At 36.2% G+C, this 22,790-nt stretch overlaps 1 protein-coding gene across 1 annotated transcript in view; it reads left to right on the top strand.

Moving 5' to 3' along the window:
• Nucleotides 1–540: 540 nt before the first annotated feature.
• Nucleotides 541–22,790, top strand: part of LOC125842714 (guanine nucleotide exchange factor SPIKE 1) — a 54,446-nt gene continuing 32,196 nt past the window's right edge. Inside the window, exons 1-13 of the mRNA XM_049522041.1 lie at nt 541–681; nt 1,212–1,295; nt 8,006–8,168; nt 9,574–9,701; nt 9,785–9,897; nt 9,976–10,031; nt 10,165–10,262; nt 10,375–10,512; nt 11,582–11,890; nt 13,546–13,815; nt 14,245–14,412; nt 14,492–14,683; nt 14,857–14,900. Of these exons, the coding sequence (XP_049377998.1) occupies nt 1,215–1,295; nt 8,006–8,168; nt 9,574–9,701; nt 9,785–9,897; nt 9,976–10,031; nt 10,165–10,262; nt 10,375–10,512; nt 11,582–11,890; nt 13,546–13,815; nt 14,245–14,412; nt 14,492–14,683; nt 14,857–14,900 (1,760 nt within the window). The 5' untranslated portion in view covers nt 541–681; nt 1,212–1,214. The remainder of the gene's footprint in view (nt 682–1,211; nt 1,296–8,005; nt 8,169–9,573; nt 9,702–9,784; nt 9,898–9,975; nt 10,032–10,164; nt 10,263–10,374; nt 10,513–11,581; nt 11,891–13,545; nt 13,816–14,244; nt 14,413–14,491; nt 14,684–14,856; nt 14,901–22,790) is intronic.

The raw sequence follows: 22,790 nt of genomic DNA, 5'->3' as shown, positions 1-22,790 counted from the left end.
ACGGATCAGGTTGTTACACCACTACTTGACTTAAAAATAACAATTATTTTTATTTATACATTTCAGAATCAAGTCAATTACTTTTTGAAGAAATTATACTTATAAATAGCAATTTTTTTTTTTTAAATGTTTGGAATTGCATTATCTTGCAGTTGGGTCGGCACTATTGCACTCGACTTTCAAATAAATCTCCCCTCCCACCCAAATGAAATTGTTTTAAATGGATGTTTGATCATATTTCATTGTGAACTTTGAAAATATAATTTTGTTTTTAAAGTAAAAGATGATGTATAAAAAAATTGAAGTTATGTTTGACCAAGGATACAAGTTATTTTCAAATTCTTAAAAATTTAATATCCAACTTCAAGTTGAATTTCAAAATTTTATGGACTAACATAACTTTCAAAGTTCAATTTCGTCAAAAATGAAAAAAATTCATTGGCCAAACACACCTCATTAAGAATGATTTTAAAAAAGAAAAGAAAATGAAAAAAGAAAGTCACTACGTATATTTTGAGTTATTAGTTGATTTAGACCAGTGTCGATTTTAATTTGACTATATTTTGACCAACACAAGTCGCCTGAAAGCTCACCCCCTCTCTGCGCTGTGAGCTTTTTCCTCTCCGTCGGCTTTCCTCTTCCGTACTCTCCGCCGGTTACTTACTCCGGCGAAATCGATCTGTAAGTTTTCACATTTTTCTTTCTCCTCCCCTCTCTCCCTTTCTCCAGATTTGCTACTTTCTGTCTCTCAAGGGACAGAAAACCCTAACTCTTTTTGCTAAATGATTGTGCAATGCAAATTGCAAGTCATATTGTCTTTGTTTTTTCCAATGCGCAATGAAAGCTACAGTTTCGATTTGTAAATATCTCTTCGTGATTTTCCCCAAATTGATCTGCTTTGCCTTCAAAGTTGTGTTGGTAAACTGACTACTATAACTCTGAGTATGACTAACCAACTTTTCTGTAACAATTCTCTTAGAAAGGAAGAAAGCAAATTATTGTAGGCTCTTGTCATTTTTAACCGTTAAGGTTAAGGAATTAGCTTTCTTTTGTTTGTTAATGTGTTTAAATTGTTTTTGTAGCATGTTTTTGATATGGCATTACTCTACATTGTTTGAAATGCAAGATTTGTACATCTCCCGAGTAAAACACCCTTGCCTCTTCTTACAGTACTCTGTTTGATATTTTTCACTATGTCTATTCTTTTGCAGTTGATGGAAACTTCATCTAGTGGATATCGATTTCGGAGAATACCACACCATTCCTTCGCTGGTTCCTTGAATTTAGATCCACTGGTGAGTTTGGTATTCAAGCTTTTGGACTTACCAATGCTTCTTTGTATGGACAGAAAGTGACAGAGATTGGGAGGAAATAATCTTCAGTCTCATTTGTTATTTTCTTAACTCTAGTCTTTTTCATTGTCAATAAAGAATTACAAGGATGAGATATTTAAGCTTAATATTCTTGAGAAATGAGAACTAAGTCAGTAGGGATCCTGTTTGTGCTGCAAGTCTATTATAGCCAAATTACTAAGGAAGGCACTTTGTTTGGTCTATAAAGATGCTAAAAAGACCACTTCTCCCCAAACCGAATTCTTCATGCATTCATCTTCGTAGTCCTTACATTGCTTCCATGCTAGTTTTACCATGGAATTGTCATCAAAGTTGCCTCTATAAAGCTTTACCTCCTTCTTTCTGATAAAGCGTGCGTTGATTTAGAGTCTTTTGCTATTTGTACTGGGAGCACCCTTGGAGGCCAACTTGCCTTGTGCTTGGGGTTTCCATCCAACTTATTTCCTTTTCTCTTGGAAGTCTACCAATTATATTGGGAGAGTACTTTTGTGAATTTGTAATGTGATGTAAATACATTTGTAATGTAAGTACAAATGTGATCACTTGTTTTTAAGCCAAAAAGACAAAAATAAGCCTAAACCAATAAGCCCATCCAAACAAACTCTTATTTACTTGTTGAGTAGGGTATGGAAGTAGTATCAACTTTTCTTTGGATCAAAGATGGTGTCGGGAGAATATGTTGGGGATGTTCTTCCCCAATTTATTTAGAGTTTATAGATAGAAAGAGATAATGGTGTAACAAATTTTTGTTTGTGCAAGAAGGGGAGTTTGTGGGACTTGAGATTCAAAAGGAATTTACAAGAGAGGGGGGGGGGGGGGGATTAATTCTTAATGTTGAAACTACTCTACTAAATGAATACCATGCTCACGGGTGAGAACTCGTGGAGGTTGGAGGGGGGAAGACAAGTAAGTGATAATGTATTTTAAGTCAACTTATACTATCATAAACTTTTGTTGTGAGAGTAGTCGAGATTTCCATGTCTTTTTTGATTTTTGGACCACCTATCAAGGTTTGCTTTTTCACTCGTGGGTAGCAAAAGCGGTCGATTGTAACGACAAAGATCATGAGAAAGAGTAGTAATTTTTTTATGTACATATGTTTAGGAGAAGAAGTTTTATCACTTCTTGGTACGTTGCCAAGGGGCTTCACCCATGTGGTGGTTGAATTGTTTCGTGGTAGTGGGTAATGGAAGGCTAAGTGAAGGATACACACAGTTGTGTCACTAGAAGAAGAAGGAGGTGTTCACGGGTTAGTTATTGGTCAAAACCAAAACCAAAACAAAATCAATTTAATTGATCTTTAAATTATTAAAACCAAATCAAACCAAATATAATATGCAGTTATCAGTTTGGTTGTTATCGGTTTTGGTTCAGTTATTAGTCATACACGAAAATAAAATCAAAAGACAAGGTAAGGAATAGAAAAACAAATAAGTTAGCAAACAAACGCTTGCCAACATCATCTGCCATAGTTGACTCTTCACTGACAATGGAGAAAATGAAATCAAGATCAGAAGAGCCAACAATTGGATCATGCCTCCAAATTGATTCCATTAAATCTTCCTTGGTATCAAGGAAGAGCGATATTTTCATCTTGATTGTTACCATTCTTGTTTCCAAATACGCTATTAAGAGCTAGATGTTCACATACTTGACAAAAGAATGCCATTGGCTTTTGTAAATGTTCAAACTATTAGGCCATCTAGGTCTTTGAGCAAGGCGCGAGAAAACAAGGATCATTTCCTTTTTGGTAAGTAAAACAAAAAATATTTAAAGCTTTGAAGTTATAGTGGGTAATATGAATGTGATTAGCCTAGAAATTTCTAATTGAGGTCATAAATATAGTAGCTTAGATGAAGGAGAACTCTTGATGTAAAGTAGTTATGACAGATCCGTGTTCTCTATGTTTGAGCAAGGTCATCAATTCAAAGATAAATCACATTGAGAAGAGTTAGAATGAGTCATCGATATTTTGAGAGTGGTGGGAATACTAGAGAAAGCTGATGGGTAGACAAAAGGAATATAGGGATGAAATGCTAATTAGTACTCAAAATTCAAACATAAGATTTTCGTGCTAGAGATTCTTAAGGAAGGAAGCAACAAAACATTTGATTTCGCAGAATGGTTGTTAATGGGGCGACAAGTGTATTTTGACAACTATATCACAAAATTTTTGAACAAGGTTTTAGTTTCATTTGGGTTTATTGTCATACTAAAGGGTAAACAAGCAAGCGGGCGGGGTGACCAGTGCTTTCGTGTGTTCACGTAGGGTCCGTGAAAGGGCTGCATCCCAATTGGGTGTGGTGTAGACAGCCTACCCTGACACTTAATTTCATACTTTTTTCTTACAAATTCCTTGGCATACTTCTCAATCTTGAAGCTTGAATCTCCATTAGCATTTCTTAATAGGGCCTTGTTGTAAGTTGGAGGTCTAAACCCCTTATTTCTTTGGGGACTTTATCTACTCCTGATGGATTAAGTGGAACTTCCTAGCCGAATCTGTTGAATGTTATTGGAAATTCCTCTTAACGCCTCTACAATTTAATACCTTGTACGTTAACCAAATTGTAAAACAATGAAAATGAAGTATGTAAGGATGTTTGTAAGTGTACTCTTAATTAACACCTTTGTCCCTCTTTTGCCAAGCACCTCTTCTGTCATCCTACTACCCCCGTCTCAACACTTTTAACCACAAAAAAACAAAGCCGACTAGATGGAACTTATGTCTGATAACCAAGCGGTCCTTCACATTGCATCAAGTTCGGTATTTCATGAGATGAGTAAGCACATTGAGATTAAATGTCACTTTGTCGGAGAAAAGATACTCTTAGGAGATATTATTACAAAATTTGTGAAGTGGTGATCCGTCTATAGATATTTTCAGCACGTCCATCACGTCCATCACTGGTAATTACATTTGTAGCAAGCTCAATCCATATGACTTGTATGCACCAGTGTTTTGGACGGCGAGAGGCGACAAAAGGCGACAAGGGCCTGCCTCGCCACGCGGCGAGGCGAGCGGCGAGGCGATCGCCTTTTTGAATCAAGGCGCCAATTAATACCAANTATTTTCAGCACGTCCATCATTGGTAATTACATTTGTAGCAAGCTCAATCCATATGACTTGTATGCACCCACTTGAGGAGGAATGTTAACATAGGAATAGGAGTATGGTTTGTATATAGTATCCTACTTGGAGAAGGAATGTCATGTATGCCTATAAATAGGTCTTAGTGTAATAATGTAGCTACACAATTCAATAATATTTCTCAGAACTTTCATATCCCCATAGCTTATATCATGTCCTCGATAAACTGAAGATGTACCCCGATCTGTCTAATCACCTCTCCCCAATATTTTTTCAGCCTCCCTCTACCCCTCTTTAAATCCATCATTGCCAACCTTTCACACCTCTTACCAGGGCATATGCACATCTCCTTTTCACATGCCTAGCCATTTCAGCTTCACTTCTCTCAATTGGTCCATCACGGATGCCACTTCCATCTTGTCCGGGACATCTTCGTTCTTAATCTCATCTCTCCTAGTATGTCCACATATCCATCTTTGCATCCTCATTTCCTCAACATTCATCTTCTGAACATGAGCGTTCTTGATAGGCCAACTCTCTGCTCCATTCAACATAGTTTGTCTAACTATCACTTTGTAGAACTTACCTTTAAGTTTTTGTGGCACATTCGTATCATACAAGACTCCTGATGTGAGCCTCCATTTCATCCACCAGCACCAATACGATGTGTGACATCATCGTCAATTTTCCCATGGTAGAAAATATGTTTTGTATGGAAATACATCTTATGGTAGGATTTTTCCTTTCAATCTCCCAAATGACAAAAAAAGTTACATTCATTGTATATTTGGTGCTGAATCTCAGTTTAACTTGGGTAGCATAGCACATATACGTACTAGTGAATTCACCCGCGCTTCGCGCGGTCATGAAAAAACACAAATAATTTACTAAATATTATTTAAATAGAAGAGGTATTGTATATATGTCTTTTTTTATGTATATATTTAATATATGTGAATTTTAGTTGAAATTTTTAAATACTTTTTGAGAGTTTCTTCTTACATAAAAAGAATATAAAATAAAATAATTATATTATACCTTCGTATAAATGTATAGATGTATATTTGGTTCCATAGGAAAAAATATGATTATTTTTTACATGTTATCATCTTCTTTAGAAGTGAAAAAACATTCTTGTAATTTATAACGATTTAAAAATAAATAACATAAATACACTATTTTTCAAAGTAAAAAAACAATAGAAGAAGAACTAAATAAATATACTTTTAAAGAATAGATGATATATATTGGGTTTGTTAATTATAATTAATATACTTTTAATGTAAATAAGTAATGGTTACAATTAAATAGTGAGTAATGTTTTAATCGTGGAACTTCTACTTACTAATTAGCTTTAACGTAGAATAATGATTTTTATAATGTGATAAAATATAATTAACGTTCTTATTCTTAGAAAGTTAGTCAATTAATTGTTATTATAATTTCCAAACATTATGAGCATGTAAGCCAAAATAAACTTAAACAATGATGACCCAAAATGTCCTCTTCTCCTATTTATTTTAGATTTAGGCTATTTATCTAGATACAATGAATATTTGATTAAATATACATACACCATCTTCTTATTTTGAGTATTAGAGATAAATCTAGCACTAATTTATAATCCCCCAGTATAAAACAAACTAATAATTAGTTAATACTTTATATTATTCATTTGTGTTGTTGATTTTGACTTTGTTCATTTCGATCTTTTCCGCCCTCCTCTACCAAATATGAATCGTAATTATGTTTAATGAAGTGAATTATGTAGAAAAACAATAAACAATACAACTTGACCTTATGATGAACAAATAAGTTATGCCCTTTCTTTATAATATCAATAGCAATGATTGTGTCTCAATTATTTCAAATAATATAAATGTTTCTTCTTTGTGTATATAAACTTTTTTAGAATTACCTCATCCTCTTTCCCTCCATGTTACTGGATATTTATCTTTTAAAGTTTTCACGTAGGCATATTTCTCGATAGTTTTAAGAACTTACATAACAAACATCAAATAAAGAATATATTTTAATTATTAAAATTTATTTCTTTTAAGCAATCGATTATAAATTTTAAAATTTGATTAGTAATTAGCATCTTTTTCAACATAATTAAGTTACTAATTTGTACCAAGAGAGAATATTTATAAATTCTAAACTTGATTTGTACTTATAGCAAAATTTCAATCATAATTAAGATAAATTTGTGAGGAAGTGGTATTACTTTAGGATTCTTACTCTAGTATTTTATAATACTAATTTGAACTAAAAGAAATTATAGACTTACAACAATAAGATGTTTGTATAAAAATTAAACTTAAGAGGCATCATAAAGATACACAAGAAAGAAAGAAAGAAATAATACAATACACATATCATTGCCACTTTAATCATTAAAATAAAAAATAGAAGGAAAAACTAAATCAATATACATAATTGTCTAAGATCTTGTCATATCCTCTTCACAAGCCTATCAATATTCAAGAGTTTTTTTTTTTTTTCAAGTCAAACAAAAGCGGAGAGGCATCACTCTTGTTGATATCCACTTCACAAATCTATCACTATTCAAAAGCTTTCTTCGTATAAAAATTAAATTTAAGAGGTATCATAGAGATATATCAGAAAAAAAAGAGAAAAAAGAAATAGAACAATGCACATCATTAAAAATAGAAGGGAAGAGAACTCAATACATAATTATCTAATCTCTTGTCAATATTCACTTCACCAGCCTATCACTATTCAAGAGTTTTCTTCTTCTTTTTCAAGCCAAATAAAAGCATGAACATAATACTATAGTGAAAATGAAGGGTAACTTTGGATAGAATCTCATGAAACAAAAAATATGAATTTATATAGAAAATAATGGAGGAATACCATAAGGTATCTTAACTTTCATATTTGATATTTAAGGGTTATGAATATGAAAAGTTAAAAATCATGAGAGTTATAAATATATGCACATTATATCTAATAAAGAATATATATTGTAGTGGGAGAGGGTTATGAATATGAAAATTTGGAAATTATGAAAGTTATAAATATATGCACATTATATCTAATAAAGAATATATATTATAGTGGGAGGTGAAAAGTTGAGTAATTGAATATAAAGACTTAATGATATATTTAAAAAAACAAATAAATTAAATGAAGAAAATGGTCAAAAAAAGAAGAAAAAAGATAAATATGAATGGAGGCCATAGAGAGGTGCCACATCACCTTGTCTATGTTCCTCCTTTATATATAAATAGATTCCTTATTAAGTGCTTGAAAGCCATCCTTCATAAACCCTATGCAGAATTTACAATGTACAGTTTGTGCTACTAACTTAATCAAGTATTCTTATTTTTATAGTTGCATCATGCAATTCATGTATGGTCCTTTTGGATTGTTGATAGAATGTGGAGGCAGATTATGTCTGTACCCACTTTGATATTAAATATTATTTTGACAAGTTATTCAAAAATTATCTGTGCGATAAACCATTTCATTCTTAATCACCACTTGATAAATTCCTTTGTCCTATTATCATGCTCTCATTATTCTTTCCTTTTAATTGCAGCTTGATGAAAATTTGGAGCAGTGGCCACATTTAAATGAACTCGTGCAATGCTACAGAACCGACTGGGTAAAAGATGAGAACAAGTATGGTCACTATGAAAGCGTCAGCCCGACTTCATTTCAGAGTCAAATATATGAGGGTCCTGATACTGATATTGAAACAGGTGAGATACCCTACTGGGACACCTCTTCTCTGTGTATGTGAAGATTAAGGGTTAGGGGTCACTGATATTCTGATATGTCTTGTGTGTATTCGTGAGTAGATTGTGTTCAACATTTTGTGAAAGGGTGCCGATTTGAACGGAGAAGTTTCACATTTCATGTGTATCTATGCAACTCTTTTTTCCAGCAGGACATCTTCAATGCTCTTCATTCATCCATTCCTAAAGAACCTGACGATTCCATAAATTCTGAAGCTCTTCTTCTCATCTCTTCCAAATTAAACATCTTAATGGTGCAATACGTGTAGAATTGTCTGCTAGTCCGTTTGTGCATACTATCTTTAAAATCAAGAAAATAAAGTGTATAGCAAAGTCATAGTAAAATACAACAATTTTTCTGTAGTATATTTCAACAACAACATACCCAGTGAAATCCCTAAGTGAGGTTTGGGGAGGGTAGAATGTACACGGACCTTACCACTACCTCATGGAGATAGAAAAGCTGTTTTCGAAAGACCCTCAGCTCAAGTGAAACAAATTCCGGTATAAAGAAGAAGACAATGAAGAGAAATCGAAACAAGAAACAGTGCAAAAGTAGCTAAAACAACAATAAAATCATGTGATAATCGAAATGCCATAAACAACATACTAGTGTAGATTATTATTAAAAAACAATAATAAACAATGATAAAAATAAAAAAAACAAGAACTATAATAATAAAACTAGTACCATCGCAAACACCAACCACCCTAAGCAAGACAACACTACACTATCTACCACCCTTCTACCCTAATACAAGTCCTGCACACCCTCCTATCTAGGGTCATGACCTCGGTAGCCTGAAACAGTGTCATATCCTATCTTATCACCTCTTCCCAATCCTTCTTCGGTGTACCTCTACCTCTCCACGTACCCTCTATAACCAACCCCTCGCTCTGTCTCACTGGTTAACAAAATATATTAAAAAATTCGAATGCCAAATTTATTTTCCAAATATTAAAATGAAGAAATACTCTATGAATATGGAAATTCCATTAGACCTGCTTAGTCTAGAACAGAATGTGCAATCCTTGAATATCTGAAATTGTCCTTGTTGAAATAGCTTTCGTATCATGTAGTGAGCATCTTGTATTTCATAAAATTATATTCCTCTATTGTCGTCGTATCCAGAATATAAGTAGACACCTAGAAAGCATTTTGATTCTTTCTTGCCATGCAAACTAATGAGTGTTTTACAGCGGAAACAGCTTTCCTGTGGGTTTGGCATTTAAAATTTCCTTTCAGCTAATTGCACCCTTTTGATTAGCTGAAAATAAATATTTGAAAATATAGTTACAGCCCAACTGTCCGCTTTGCAATATTATTGCCTTTCTTGGAACTAATGGTTATATGCTGAATTGTCTTCAGAAATGCATCTTGCAAATGCTAGACGGTCTAAGATTGAGGATTCAATTGATGGTGAAATCCCCAGCACTTCCGGGACACAACTCTCTGAAGATAATTTCTCTGACCTCTCAAATGCCAAAGTCTCCAAGGTTGTTTCCTGTTACACAAATGCAGATTGCAGGCCTTTTAAAATGCTCGTTCTCTAAAATTGATTCAAATCATTAACTTGCAGCATTTTGGTGAATCCCCTCTACCGACTTATGAACCAGTTTTTGACTGGGAAAATGAAAGATCATTAATATTTGGGCAAAGGATTCCTGAAGCTCATATGTCCCAGTATACGAGGTTGTAAATCATTTAACATTCCTTTTGTCCTCTCCCTCCTTGTAATGTTTCTTATCACTTAAATGGCTGTGGTTATAGCGGTCTGAAGATTGCTGTGAAAGTCCTATCATTGTCATTTCAAGCTGGACTAGTTGGTGAGTTTATATTGTTGAATACTGGTCTTGATTGTTAAAAAGATGTGTCTGCTTAAGATTTTTCTATTCATTTAAGCCTTTGAAGTTTGAGCTGCCAGCACTCCTTATCTGAGTTTCCGAAGTTCTTTTGTAGAGCCGTTTTATGGCACAATTTGTTTATATAATAGGGAGCGAAGAGAAAAACTTTCTGAGGATTTTATTTTCCATGTATTGCCTACCGAAATGCAAGAAGTAAGCTGCTTCAGTTTTGCTTATCTTTTTCTTGGTTTTCATTTTTACTTCTCTCTAGTTTCTTCTGATGCTAGCCTGTTGTAATGTCTGTTTATTTTGGATCCATCTCCAGGCAAGCAGTTCCTATGAAAGGCGTTGCATTTTTCATCTAGATGCTCCATCAGCATCTATTTGTCTGCTAATCCAACTAGAAAAACCTGCCACTGAAGAAGGTGGAGTGTCTCCTTCTGTTTATTCACGAAAGGAACCAGTAAGTTTGATGACCTCCTCTGGGAAGACCTAACTTAATGATTGCTTCATTTTCAATACATTATTTTGTTTTAAGTGATTTGTTATGCTGACACAAAGCTTAAATTTGGTCTTCATCTTTTTGTTGGTTACACTTATTTGGCATTTGATACATGGTTGCTGAACATTTAGCAGTTGCAGACTCTTGGAGAAAGGAATATGCTTCCACTGGGAATTCTATATAGGTCATTATTAGCATGAAGAAGTGGAGATATCCTCTCTACGTCCTGCCATTTTGGCCCACTTCTTTTTTTCTTACATTCTGAAAGAAAAGAACTGTACTAGACTTTGGGTGTATGGTAGTGGATATGATCTTACTGCAGCCAACTGGATACCTTTTTAAGCCAAAAAACCTGCTAAACTAGAGTATTTTTGGTATGCTGGACAGGAAATAAACATGTATCGAAGTTTGTGTAGGTTGTATTTTTAAAGATTTCCTTGCAATTAACAAATCTGCTCTCACCATTTCTATTCACACGTTTTTCATCTTCGTGGTATCAGACCTCTTACTTCTGTTTTTAGTTTTGTTATAGAATGTTATGCTCAAGTTTGATGTTATCCTTTCTATAGCTACACTGTTAGAGCCACATCAGTTTACTGCCATATCTGGACTTTCCCTTTAAAATTATTGAATTGTCAGTCTGGAAGCTTTAATCGTACTTCTAGTCTGTTTGTACTTTCTTCCAGTAGAGGACATACTTTCTTGAGATATCTGATTAATAAAGGAAAGGACTCCATCTGTTTTAGTTTCTGTGAGAAGTAAATCACTAGAAACTTTCTTGCATTTGATTTGTGGTGGTTGTAATTTGTTACTTTGCCAGCTTTTCTATCAAGTACATTCTGAAGATGTGCTTTTCTTGAGGTTAAACTATTGTAGTTTCTTCTCAAGCGCTAAGTTAGAAATGTTGTTTTGCTTTCGCTGAAGTACTCCAGCTTGTTTTTGCACGGATAGGTTTTGTTTATATGCAGTCATTTTGCATGTAATAGGATATGTTTTTTTCTTCTAATTGAATATCTCTACCTGTATGTAGGTTCATCTGACAGAGAGAGAGAAACAGAAACTACAAGTATGGTCACGGATCATGCCTTACAGGGAGTCCTTTTCCTGGGCCATCATTCCACTCTTTGATAGTAACATAGCTTCTGTGGGTGGCTCTGCTTCTCCCAGCAGCCCTCTTGCTCCCAGCGTCTCTGCTTCAAGTTCACAAGAGGGTATCACTGAGCCACTTTCAAAAATTACAGCAGATGGAAAGCTTGGTTATTCAAATGGAAACTCCATCGTCGTTGAAGTGTCTAACTTAAACAAAGTCAAAGAAGGATACACTGAGGAATCTCTCCAGGTTTGTTTTCATTCATTTGTTATCTTTATGATTTCTATTCACTTATTGGTTTAAGAATAATTTAGAGCCTGTTTGGAATGGCTTATTTTAAGTGTTTTTTTAGCCAAAATAGCTTTTAAGCACTTTTTTTAACTGTTTGGGTAAATTAAAAAGTGCCTATAAGCGCTTGATTTAAGGGTAAAATGATAAAAATAAGCCAAAAAAGCAAAAGCTAATCCAAACAGACTCTTAGTGGCCTTTGATGCAATCTAACTTATTTTACCATTACTTTTTTTTTAGTATGTCTTGTATGTTGATCCTTCTCCTTAAACAAAGTCAAAGAAGGACCCACTAGTGTATCCTTCCAAAATAGAGTTCCCTTCCATCCATGATATTGATCCTCAATCTGCCTTTTAGATTCAACCACAACTTCCTGATGGATCTCCATAGGCTGATTCCATAAGGAGTGGTCACAGTTCCTCATAAAGTATGTTCTTCTTTGGTGAACCTCCACAGTTGTTTTGCTTCTTTAAGCTCCTGATTCCCATGCCCCTTTCTTTTTTTTTTTTACTTATGGTCAGCTTTTTCCATTTAATCCTCTCTTCTATCTATTGCCTTGCCATAGGAAATTGCTCCTTACTACATCCAACCTCTTTTCTGCATTTACCGATATAGGAAATAGTGACATCGTATATGTGGGAAGTGCATCCAGAACTAGTTGATTGGAACCAATCTACCTCTAAAAGATATGCAGTTCGTCTTTGGTAGCAACTTTTCTCACATATTTCTATGATCCAGACCGTATATCTTTGGATTTGCTCTTTTCCCCAAGCGGCATTCCAAGATGCATGGTTGGGGTGCTTCCAATTTCTCCACCCAATGTATCAACCATCTGTTGCATTCTGTCCAGTACATTCACTGGAAAAATCTGTCTCTTTCTCTAGTTTATATATAATCCTGAGGTTGCTTAGTAAATTAAGTAATCAGTCGAATCAATCAAAGTAAAGCATAATAAGCAAGTAAATCACGGCATATCACCTAGTACCTGCACAAGCGCTCGTCACCTCGCCTATACGCTCCCCTCATTTACATAGTATATTTCTCATCCTCTAGTTGGGAAAAATCCCCCATTGAAGTCTTAAGTCTTAACTTACTTCGGTTTGACTGTAGCTTTAATCCTCTCAATATCTCTTTTTTTTGGTTTTGGAGAAAACAATAAAACCTCTCAATATCTCTACCACTTCTTGATGAAAGTGCATTTCAAAATAAGTTGCCTTTGGTAGCATGGCCAAACAGACTCTTCAGTCTTGTTAGATGACTTCTAATATTGTTATTACAATTATTACAGTTATGTATATATATTTAACTTAGTTTAACTCTTATTTTTATGTGGTGTGATGATGACTTGAGGTAGGCTTAAATGAAATCGTGAGGATTCATATACCTAACCCCAACTTGTTTGGGACTAAGGCATAATTGTTGTGGTCCGTCCACCACCATAAAGCATTGCTATATAGGAATTTAATGTTGCATCTATTCCTGCTTATGACTTTTTCCTCCCATTACTCGATTGAAGTCAGCACGTTCTTCTGATTTCTTTTGCTTAAGTAACTAATTTACACATTTCAATTCTGCATCCCTTCTGTCAGTTGATATTTGATTTGATTAAATTTCAGGATCCAAAGAGAAAGGTTCATAAACCAGTAAAAGGTGTCTTGAAATTGGAAATCGAAAAACTGCCAGCTAGCTCTACTGAAGTTGAAAATGCTTTGGAGAGTGGTAGTTTGATCTATGATTCTCTTGATCATGGCGACCATTTGAATGATTCAACTTCTATGAAATGCCCTACTAATGGTTCCTTTTCCAAGTCTAAATCATCTGAGATGAAAGAGCTTGTTCGGAATGGTTCAGTTACTCATGAAAATGTGGAAAATACTGCTGATGATGTAAGTGTCGTCTTTCAAATCAATGTTTTTTCCTTTTAAGTTCAACAATTATAACTTTAGAATTGCTTAGTATATAGCTGGCACATTTCAGTGGTATGTTGTTTGAGAGAAGTGCTTTTCTGTTCAGCTGCTTTAGTCTAAACTCTCGTATATGGAAGCCTCAGCCGTCACCCTGATGATCTGGTACATCTTTGTCTAAAGATGATTCTAAGATCGTCTAAGATAATATACTTAAGTAAATCTTGTGCTCATATAATGTGACCAAAATACTTTTCAGTTTATTGCAAAGGCTTAAATGCAGAGCAACATAATTTTTCCAAATCTTGTGATATAGGTTACGTGGCCTGTTGGTCTTGCACCTGTCAACTTGTTCGATGAGATTTGATTCATTACTAACTGATTCAGAATAAATTATATTTGAGTGTACAGTTTGAAGCTTTTGACTTCCGCACAACGACAAGGAATGAACCGTTCTTGCAGCTCTTTCACTGCTTATATGTCTACCCCTTGACTGTTAGTATGAGTCGGAAACGAAACATGTTTATTCGTGTTGAACTGAGAAGGGACGACACAGATATTCGAAAACCATCTCTAGAGGTCTGTATTTGTGTTTTCAGAGCAGTTTATTTTGTAGATTTCATGTGGTTGGATTCCTATATAACTCTCTTATCATTAGGCTATGCATCCAAAGGAACCAGGTGTACCACTTCAGAAATGGTCTCACACACAAGTTGCTGTGGGGGCAAGGGTGGCCAGCTACCATGATGAAATCAAAGTTTCTTTGCCTGTTATTTGGACACCATCACACCACCTTTTGTTTACTTTCTATCATGTTGATCTTCAGACAAAACTTGAAGCACCAAAGCCGGTAAGTTTGATGTTAATTGGCTTTTGAGGATTGTGTCAATTAAACTGACAGTTTGAGCTTCCTCTCTTCACCCTGCATGTGTTGGAATGTGTGTTTTCCACATGTTAGAGTTGGTACACTGGTTGATGGCAGACTCTTTATAAGTTGCTCTTTTCTTTGTTTACTTCTGCCAGGTGGTAATTGGATACGCTTCACTTCCATTATCGACACATGCACAGTATGTTTTTCTATTCTTTGACTAAAGTGTCTTTTATATTTCCCCTTCACTTTAATATCGATGTTTTTCAATATCTAGCTGGATTTTTCCTCTGTTAGTACCTTTATTTCGGGCACACATCTCATTTAATTGAGGGAGCAGCTTTGAGCCATCGGCTGCCCAGTAGAAAGAGGGAAACTCCTTTTCAAGAATGGGCTAGATTTTTCAAGTCAAGTCATTTTTAATGACATAACTTGTTAAAGCCCAATACCACTTAACAGTGGTAATTTTCCAGAACTCCCAGAGCTGCAATACAATCAAGATACAGAAAGAATAGCCACTCAGAACTCGAATCCAATTGCCTAGGTGGAGGAGGAGATGGTTAACATGGTCGGAGAATCAATTATAGAATCTCAACACCTATTAATGAGTTAATATCTCAAAATGTCATTGAACTATGAGAATTTAACTAGCAAAGTCATTGAACTTTGTTTTGTTTCAATAGAATCACTCAACTTAACACTTTTATCTTCAAAAATCACTCAACTACATTTATCATTAAAATAAATTTGACATAAAAAGTAAATTCTTTTTTATTTCATATAATCATAGACTCCACAAATAAACAAATTTTTTTTAAAAAAAACTAAAAATGGTGCGGATTTTGACCTTCTTGAAAAAAAATGTTGCAAAATAAAAAATAATGTAAAAAATGGTGACTTTTAGATTTGTTATTTCTCTGTGGATTGTTCCTGTTCAGTGAGTCCACCAGAGGTTCACACTTTCTTTTTTTGATAAGGTAACTTTATATTCACATCAAAACTCATCAGCAAAGCCTGATGAGGTGGGATTTACAGCCCCCAGGGGGTGATTTCAAAAGCCAAAAACTGGCCAAAACTTTACAATTGAGCTTTAAAATCCACTAAGCTATCTACCTCCCCCACCAAATCCTGTTTACACCAAAAATACAGCAGGCTCAAGCTATTCATCTTGATTTTCTGAGTGCTGTTAAGTTTCCCATCATGTGATCTTTCATTTCTTTCCTTCCACAATGTCCACCAGATGCAGGCTGGGATGCATTTCCACCTTTGGATCTTCTTCTTCTGCCCACTCCTTCCCATTGTCTCAACAACTCTAAAGTAGTCTTGGGCATTACCCAGTTAACTCCAAGTATACATAAGAACATGTTCCACAGATTTGCAGCTGTTCTGCAGTGTAAGAATAAGTGACTATTAACTTCTGCCTCTTCCCCACACATGAAACACCTTGAGCAAATCTGTATACCTCTTCTTTGTAACACTTAATGAGTTAGACATGCTTCCCTAATTGCCAACCAAATAAAACCTGAGTCCTTGTGAGGAACCTTGATTTTCCAGATTAGTTTCCAAGGCCATTCCATTTCCATAGCTTGATTAGAGTTTAAGCTCCAGTAACAAGACTTCACAGAAAAAATCCCTTTCTTGTGCATCCNCTAATCCCGGGGGTGCACAGGCCCTCGGCAAGGAGTTTCCCGCAAGTGCACCACGCTGTTTGCGTGTTTTCCCTCCCCTCATTCCCCCATTTAGTGCTTCTTAGCATATTCGCATAGGAAATGTTGTTGTCAACCAGTCTATGCTTCTCTAAGTTCCCCCCACGTTTGTGACTACTAATGAATCTCCCAACTTTCTCTGCAATTCCTATCCAGCCTGAGTTAAAATTTAGCTTCGGTATAATGATGACTGCCCTTCTTCTACCTCTGACGTTTATCAAGCTTATATATCTGCCAAACTTGTTAAAATTCTTGGCGCAATAGATTTCTGAAAAGGCATTTTTTTCTTCCATCTTCTAACTGAGTTCCCCTTCGATTTGGAAGCTTCTCGCAAGGTCCAAGAAATCCATTCCATATCTTTGCCATTGAATGTTGTTCTCGTCACAAACTTCCTGTTTCTTTCTGTCCAGTCATACCAATCTCCTGTTGTACCTGAGGTTCTTGCAATATCGTATGATTTGAATCCCACCGCGAAGTAAATGATGTCGTCCATCAAATGCTTGGCTGAGGATGAAAGAGAATGGAAAGAAAGAGAGAGAAAGAGAAAGAGAAAAGAGAGAGAAAGAAGAAGCGAAAAGGTGTTCCAATGATCGGAAGGGATCACCGGATATAGAGGAAGGAGAGTTAGGAAGGTAGTTCTCCGGCGACCTACCGAAAAGAGGGTTCTCTCTCTCCTAGGAAGTAGGAGAGAGAGTTTTTGGGAAAAGTGCCTCCACTTTCTTTCTAGTTTCTTGGTGTAAAAATTATATTTTGAGAAAAATGGGAATTGTTCGAAGAAATTTAAAATTATTCAAAATGTATTAGAAATAACACTTCAACGGGAGAAAGTGCCTGGAAATGGTGCAGATTCAATTTTTTTCAAAAAGTAAAATAAAAAATAATGTGGGAAATTTTAAATTTTTATTTATTTGTGGGATTCTTGTTTATATGGTATAAAAACAACTTATTTTGCCATGTCAATTTGATTTTAAAGATAAATGTATTTGAGTGATTTTTGAAGATAAAAGTGACAAGTTGAGTGATTTTATTGATACAAAATAAAATTTAATGACTTTGTTGATTAAATTCTTATAGTTCAATGACCTTTTGAGATATTAACTCCCTATTAATAGAGATAGATGATAATTGTGAGAAATATTGGAGAAAAAATATTATTGAATTGTTGTCTCTACATTATTACATAGACCGTACAATACAATCCTTGACCAAGTAGGAAACTACATTCTATTCCTATTCCTATCTCTATTGTAAGTAGGATTGTATATACCTATTCCTACCAGTGGCGGACCTACCTTGTGCATAATGGGTGCTTAAGCACCCATTGCCTTTTGTGACAAACTTACTATTTATGTATAAAATTTAGTATTTCATTGAAATGTATTAATTGACCAACCATTCTATGTAGTAATTTTCGAGTTAAAAAAAATTGAGCACCCATAATATAAAATTTTTGGATCTGCCACTGNAGCTAAATCATAAATAAACTAAAGAGATGGGGAATCCCCATATATTATAACTGAGATATTTCAAATCTGAGAGTTTAATACAAAAGAAATATCAAACTCAAAACACTAAGCTAAATCTAACTATGTCTGAAATAAGCCTCTAAACTGACTAGAAATGTTGGGACATACCCCAACTAGATCTAGCAAAACTGAAACTAAAGACTAAAAGCGATAAAGATAAACATGTCACTAGTCCTCGAAGAATGAGGACTCACCACTGATGCTGCTGAACTGATCGAGAACCGATCTAAACGTGATCTGGATGCTGAGAACCTGAACCTACATCACGAGANATTCGTTTTGTGCTAAAAGTTATGACCATCTGAAGTTGACCCATCAACAAAATTCAGCTAACTGGTTGCTGACCCTCATCTACGGTCAGACCTACGGACCATGGATCAAATGACGGTCCGTGCTGGTCGACCGTAGTTTGTGTCAGAGGCTGGGTAAGGGAAGTCTCAATCCACGGACACAGACCATGGATCGTGGTCTGATCTACGGACCGTGGGTCTGTCCGTGAGTCGGGACTTAGCCAATTTTCTGAGCTGGCTGGGGAGGGGTTGCAGTGGTGAACCACGGTCCACCAGCACGGGCCGTGGTCTGACCTACGGTCCGTGGATGGTGACCGTAAGTTTCACCTGCAACTTCTCAAAATCTGCATTTTTGTCCGTTTCGAATACGGGGTGTTACACCTACCTTGTGCATAATGGGTGCTTAAGCACCCACTGCCTTTTGTGACAAACTTTACTATTTATGTATAAAATTTAGTATTTCATTGAAATGTATTAATTGAGCAACCATTCTATGTAGTAATTTTCGAGTTAAAAAAAATTGAGCACCCATAATATAAAATTTTTGGATCCGCCACTGTATTTCCTACTCTAACAATAATGAAGTAAGGGGGGGAGATGTCAGAAAGGAGGACAATGGAGCTTTAGAAACAGGATTGGGTAAAGTTTTGGGTGTTGATTTCCAGGGCCATGGAGAGGAGGCCTTGGAATTATTACTTCAAGTGGACAATTCAAGACATGCCAGGAGAATGGAAGTAGAGGGTGTGCAAGAAAACAAGATTCAGAGGTTCCCAAGATTTAAAAAGTCTAGTAACTTTATCAAAAAGTCTAGTAACTTTGATGTGAAATTGAAAAATAGTGGAAACAGGGGTACGTGGAGAAACTTGCTCAAAATCTTTCTCTCTCCTAATCTAGGAGAGCAGAATTCCCCTCCGGTGACCTTCTGTCACCAGAATCCTCTCCTTTTTTCTTTCTTTCTTTCAAACTGGCATTATCTTCTTTTTCTTCTAACCTATTTTCCTTTTCTTCTAATCAATGGATAAAGATATGATTTTCTTCGCAATGGGATTCAAGTCTTATGACATAGCTAGAGATGAATCACGAGCGGAGATGTGGTATGACTGGACTGAGAGAGGAAGGATCATGATTAGCAGAGCTAGCTTTAGTCAGAAATCGATGGAATGGATCTGTTCGATCCTTAAGGAAATGACAAAGGTGAAAGGAAACACAGTTAGAAGATGGAGAAGACAGGAGCATGTTTCACACTTATTCTGTGCAAGAAACTTTAACAACAAAGGAAGATATATAAGCATTATTAGCATTCAAGGAAAGAGCAAAGCAGTATTAATAGTCCCAGAAATCTCATTCAATGTTGGTTGGTGGGATCTGGCCACCAAAATTGAAAAGTTCATTTATTACAAAGCTAATAAGAGACAGTCAATCAGAATTATAAAATAGTGGATAAAGAGATTCCATATGCAGAGTCGGTGAGGAGGAGCAGATGGTCGTCCAGAGAGATCAATAGTGCAGTCATAAAGGAGAGAGGGGACACCATCCTCATAAATGGTGGCCTCAATCAACCTCGAAATGAGCTCTTAGGCAAGAGCCTTGTTGGTAGCTTTCCAACAATTGGATCTGAGATGGCCACCCTGTCGGAAGTTCGTAGATGGGCAAGCAAAAATTGGAACCAAGCCCACGGCCTTAACGTTTACGAGATGGGAAACAACTGCTTTCTCTTCGAGTTTACGTCCATAAATGCGGCCGAGCATGTTCTTAGAGGAAGATGGTTGTGGAAGAATCAAGGAATTCGGCTGCAATGGTGGTCGCTGACTGTTGGTGCAATTCAATCTAGGGTTGCCATAAGCCAGTCGTGGATCAGTGGGCCTCCCTTTACATTTGTGGTTTCAGAATGTATTTAAAGCAGTGGGGGACTTCTGCCGTGGCTGGGTGAAGACAGAGGAGGAAACAAATCTTCGCAATCACCTAAAGTGGGCAAGAATACTAGTCAAAGCCAACGGAAATTCCATTCCGAAGGAGGTGTAGATAGCTTTTGAAGGTATTGAGTATATCATACAAGTATGGGATGAAACACCGACAAGGTTTTTCGCCGGAGAGAGTGCCTACGATATCGGAGGAGATAGGAGGACTCAGTCTTCAAACCAATGGTTATTGCAGAAGGGTGAAACTTCGAAATCCACTCCTCTGCCTGCCAGCTGGTGACATGAACTTTCACGTGGGAAGCACAAAAGATTTTGAATCTATTAACAGGGCATGTGATACTAAGCAGCTGAAAGGAAAAGAGTTAGGCCTGGACCCACTGGCCCAACAGGCTTTATTTATCCTGTGAATGAAGTACCACAGATCAGCCTCATGGCAAACATTTTAGGTGGCAAGATAGGGGAACTTCCCACCACCTATCTTGGCATGCCTTTGGGAGCTAAGAGTAAATCTTTGAGCATCTGGAACTCTGTGGTAGAAAAATGTGAAAGGAAGTTGGTTAACTGGAAAAGTCCATACTTATCCTCGGGTGGTAGAGTCACACTTATCAACAGTGTTCTTGATGCCATGCCAACCTATATGATGTCCCTTTTTCCTATGCCTGGGAAGATCATTCAGAGGCTGGACACAATCAGAAGAAATTTTGTTTGGCAAGGTAATGGGGAAGGGGTTAAGAAATTTCACTTGGTTAATGGGATGCTGTTATTTCCAACAAAAAAGAGGGAGGTCTGCGAATTAAGAATTTGAAAGCCCACAATAAGAGCCTTCTGCTAAAATGGCTCTGGAGGCTAGCAACAGATGATCAGAGCTTATGGAAGGACACTATCTTTGCAAGATATGGAAAGGAAGGATCATGGACTACTAAGGAGGTTAATACTCCTTATGGTGTGGGTCTATGGAGAACTATTAGAAATCAGTGGCCTGGAATTTGGAGCAACTCTGTGATTAATGTGGGAAATGGGAGGAAATCCTTGTTCTGGAATGATATATGGATGGGACAAACACCTTTGAGACAACAGTTCCCAGACATTTATATTCTCAATCAGCAGAAAATGGCTGCAATTGTAGAAGTAAAAAATGAACAAGGATGGAACCTGATTTTTAGAAGGTTCCTCAATGACTTGGAAATGGAGAGAATGACTCAGTTCTATAATACCTTGGAACAAGCCAAGAACCTCACTTGTGAGGAAGACAAATTGACATGGAAGCTGGAGAAAGATGGCAAGTTCAAGGTAAAATCAGCCTACAAACTACTATACATTTCAACAGAAACCAAGGAGTTGTGGCCTTGGAAGATGATCTGGAAAGGGAAGATACCACATAAGGTGGCTTACTTCACATGGCTTGTTGCAAGACAATCTGTTCTGACTTAGGATAACTTAATGAAAAGAGGAAAGGACTTATGCTCCAGATGTTTTTTTTGTGAAACTGAGACAGAGACAATAAACCATCTTTTTTTGCATTGTAAATTGACTGAGAAACTATGGAAGTATTTCATTAACCTAAGAGGTATCACGTGGACCATGCCTAGAAATACTGCAGAAGTCCTAGCATGTTGGAATAGAGATGGAAATCAGTCAGGACACAAGGAGAGATGGAAGATTGTCCCTGTCTGCATCTGGTGGACAATATGGAGTGAGAGAAATCAAAGATGTTTTGAGAACAAGAGCATCCCTTTCCAAAGCATTAAAATGAATTGTTAGTGACCTTTTACTTTTGGTGTATCCATTCAATTCCCAAGGATCCGGGGGACATCACCCTATTCTTAGATAGTTTATGAGGGAGATAGGTGTTTTGATTCTTTTTGGTAAACCCCTCTATACTTTTGATGTAATTACTACAAGAGTTCACTATTGGTGTACTTCTATGTTTATAATACCAGTTAACTTTCTCAAAAAAAAAAAGTGATAGATGAAATTTAAATTGGTTTAATGGAATGTAAAGGACTAAATAACAGGGATAAGAGAAGATTAATCAAAATAATTTGGGGGGGATGGAATGCAGACATCATTTGTTTGCAAGAAACTAAGTTAGAAGGGGATGTGATAGAGGATGTTAGGCAGATTTAGGGAGGGAGATAGATTTGGAAGCTAGTGGGACTAGATGGGGAATTCTAATGTTATGGGATTGCGTGGAAGGGGGATATTCTTGAGATTGACATCTACTCTATAACCTGCGAATTTGAAGCTCAACTTCAAAATTTCACTTGTCACATTACAAGGGCTTATGCCCCCAATTGCTATATGGAAAGGAGGCTTGGCTGGGAGGAAATAAGGGGGCTAGAAGGGGTTTAATAGAAGGACCTTGGGCTTTGTGTGGAGATTTCAATGCGGTGAGGTTCATCTCAAAGAAGAGAAACTGTTTGAGAAGGAAAAAAGGCATGAGAGAATTTGTAGATTCATAGAAGATCTGAAGTAGATTGACATTCAACTAGAGGATGGCCCATATACTTGGTTCAAAGGAGATAATCAAGACATCACCTCCAGAATTGATAGGCTTCTGTTATCAGAAGAACGGGATGATAGCTTCAACAACATCAAATAGATTGCTTTGCAGTGGCTCAGATTAGACCACACTCCTATGGCATTGC

This window comes from Solanum stenotomum, chromosome 10, assembly GCF_019186545.1.
Source record: "Solanum stenotomum isolate F172 chromosome 10, ASM1918654v1, whole genome shotgun sequence".
NCBI classification, from domain to species: Eukaryota; Viridiplantae; Streptophyta; class Magnoliopsida; order Solanales; family Solanaceae; genus Solanum; species Solanum stenotomum.
The sequence above is the reverse complement of the archived record's forward strand: the minus strand, read 5'-3'. Positions and strand labels throughout refer to the sequence as shown.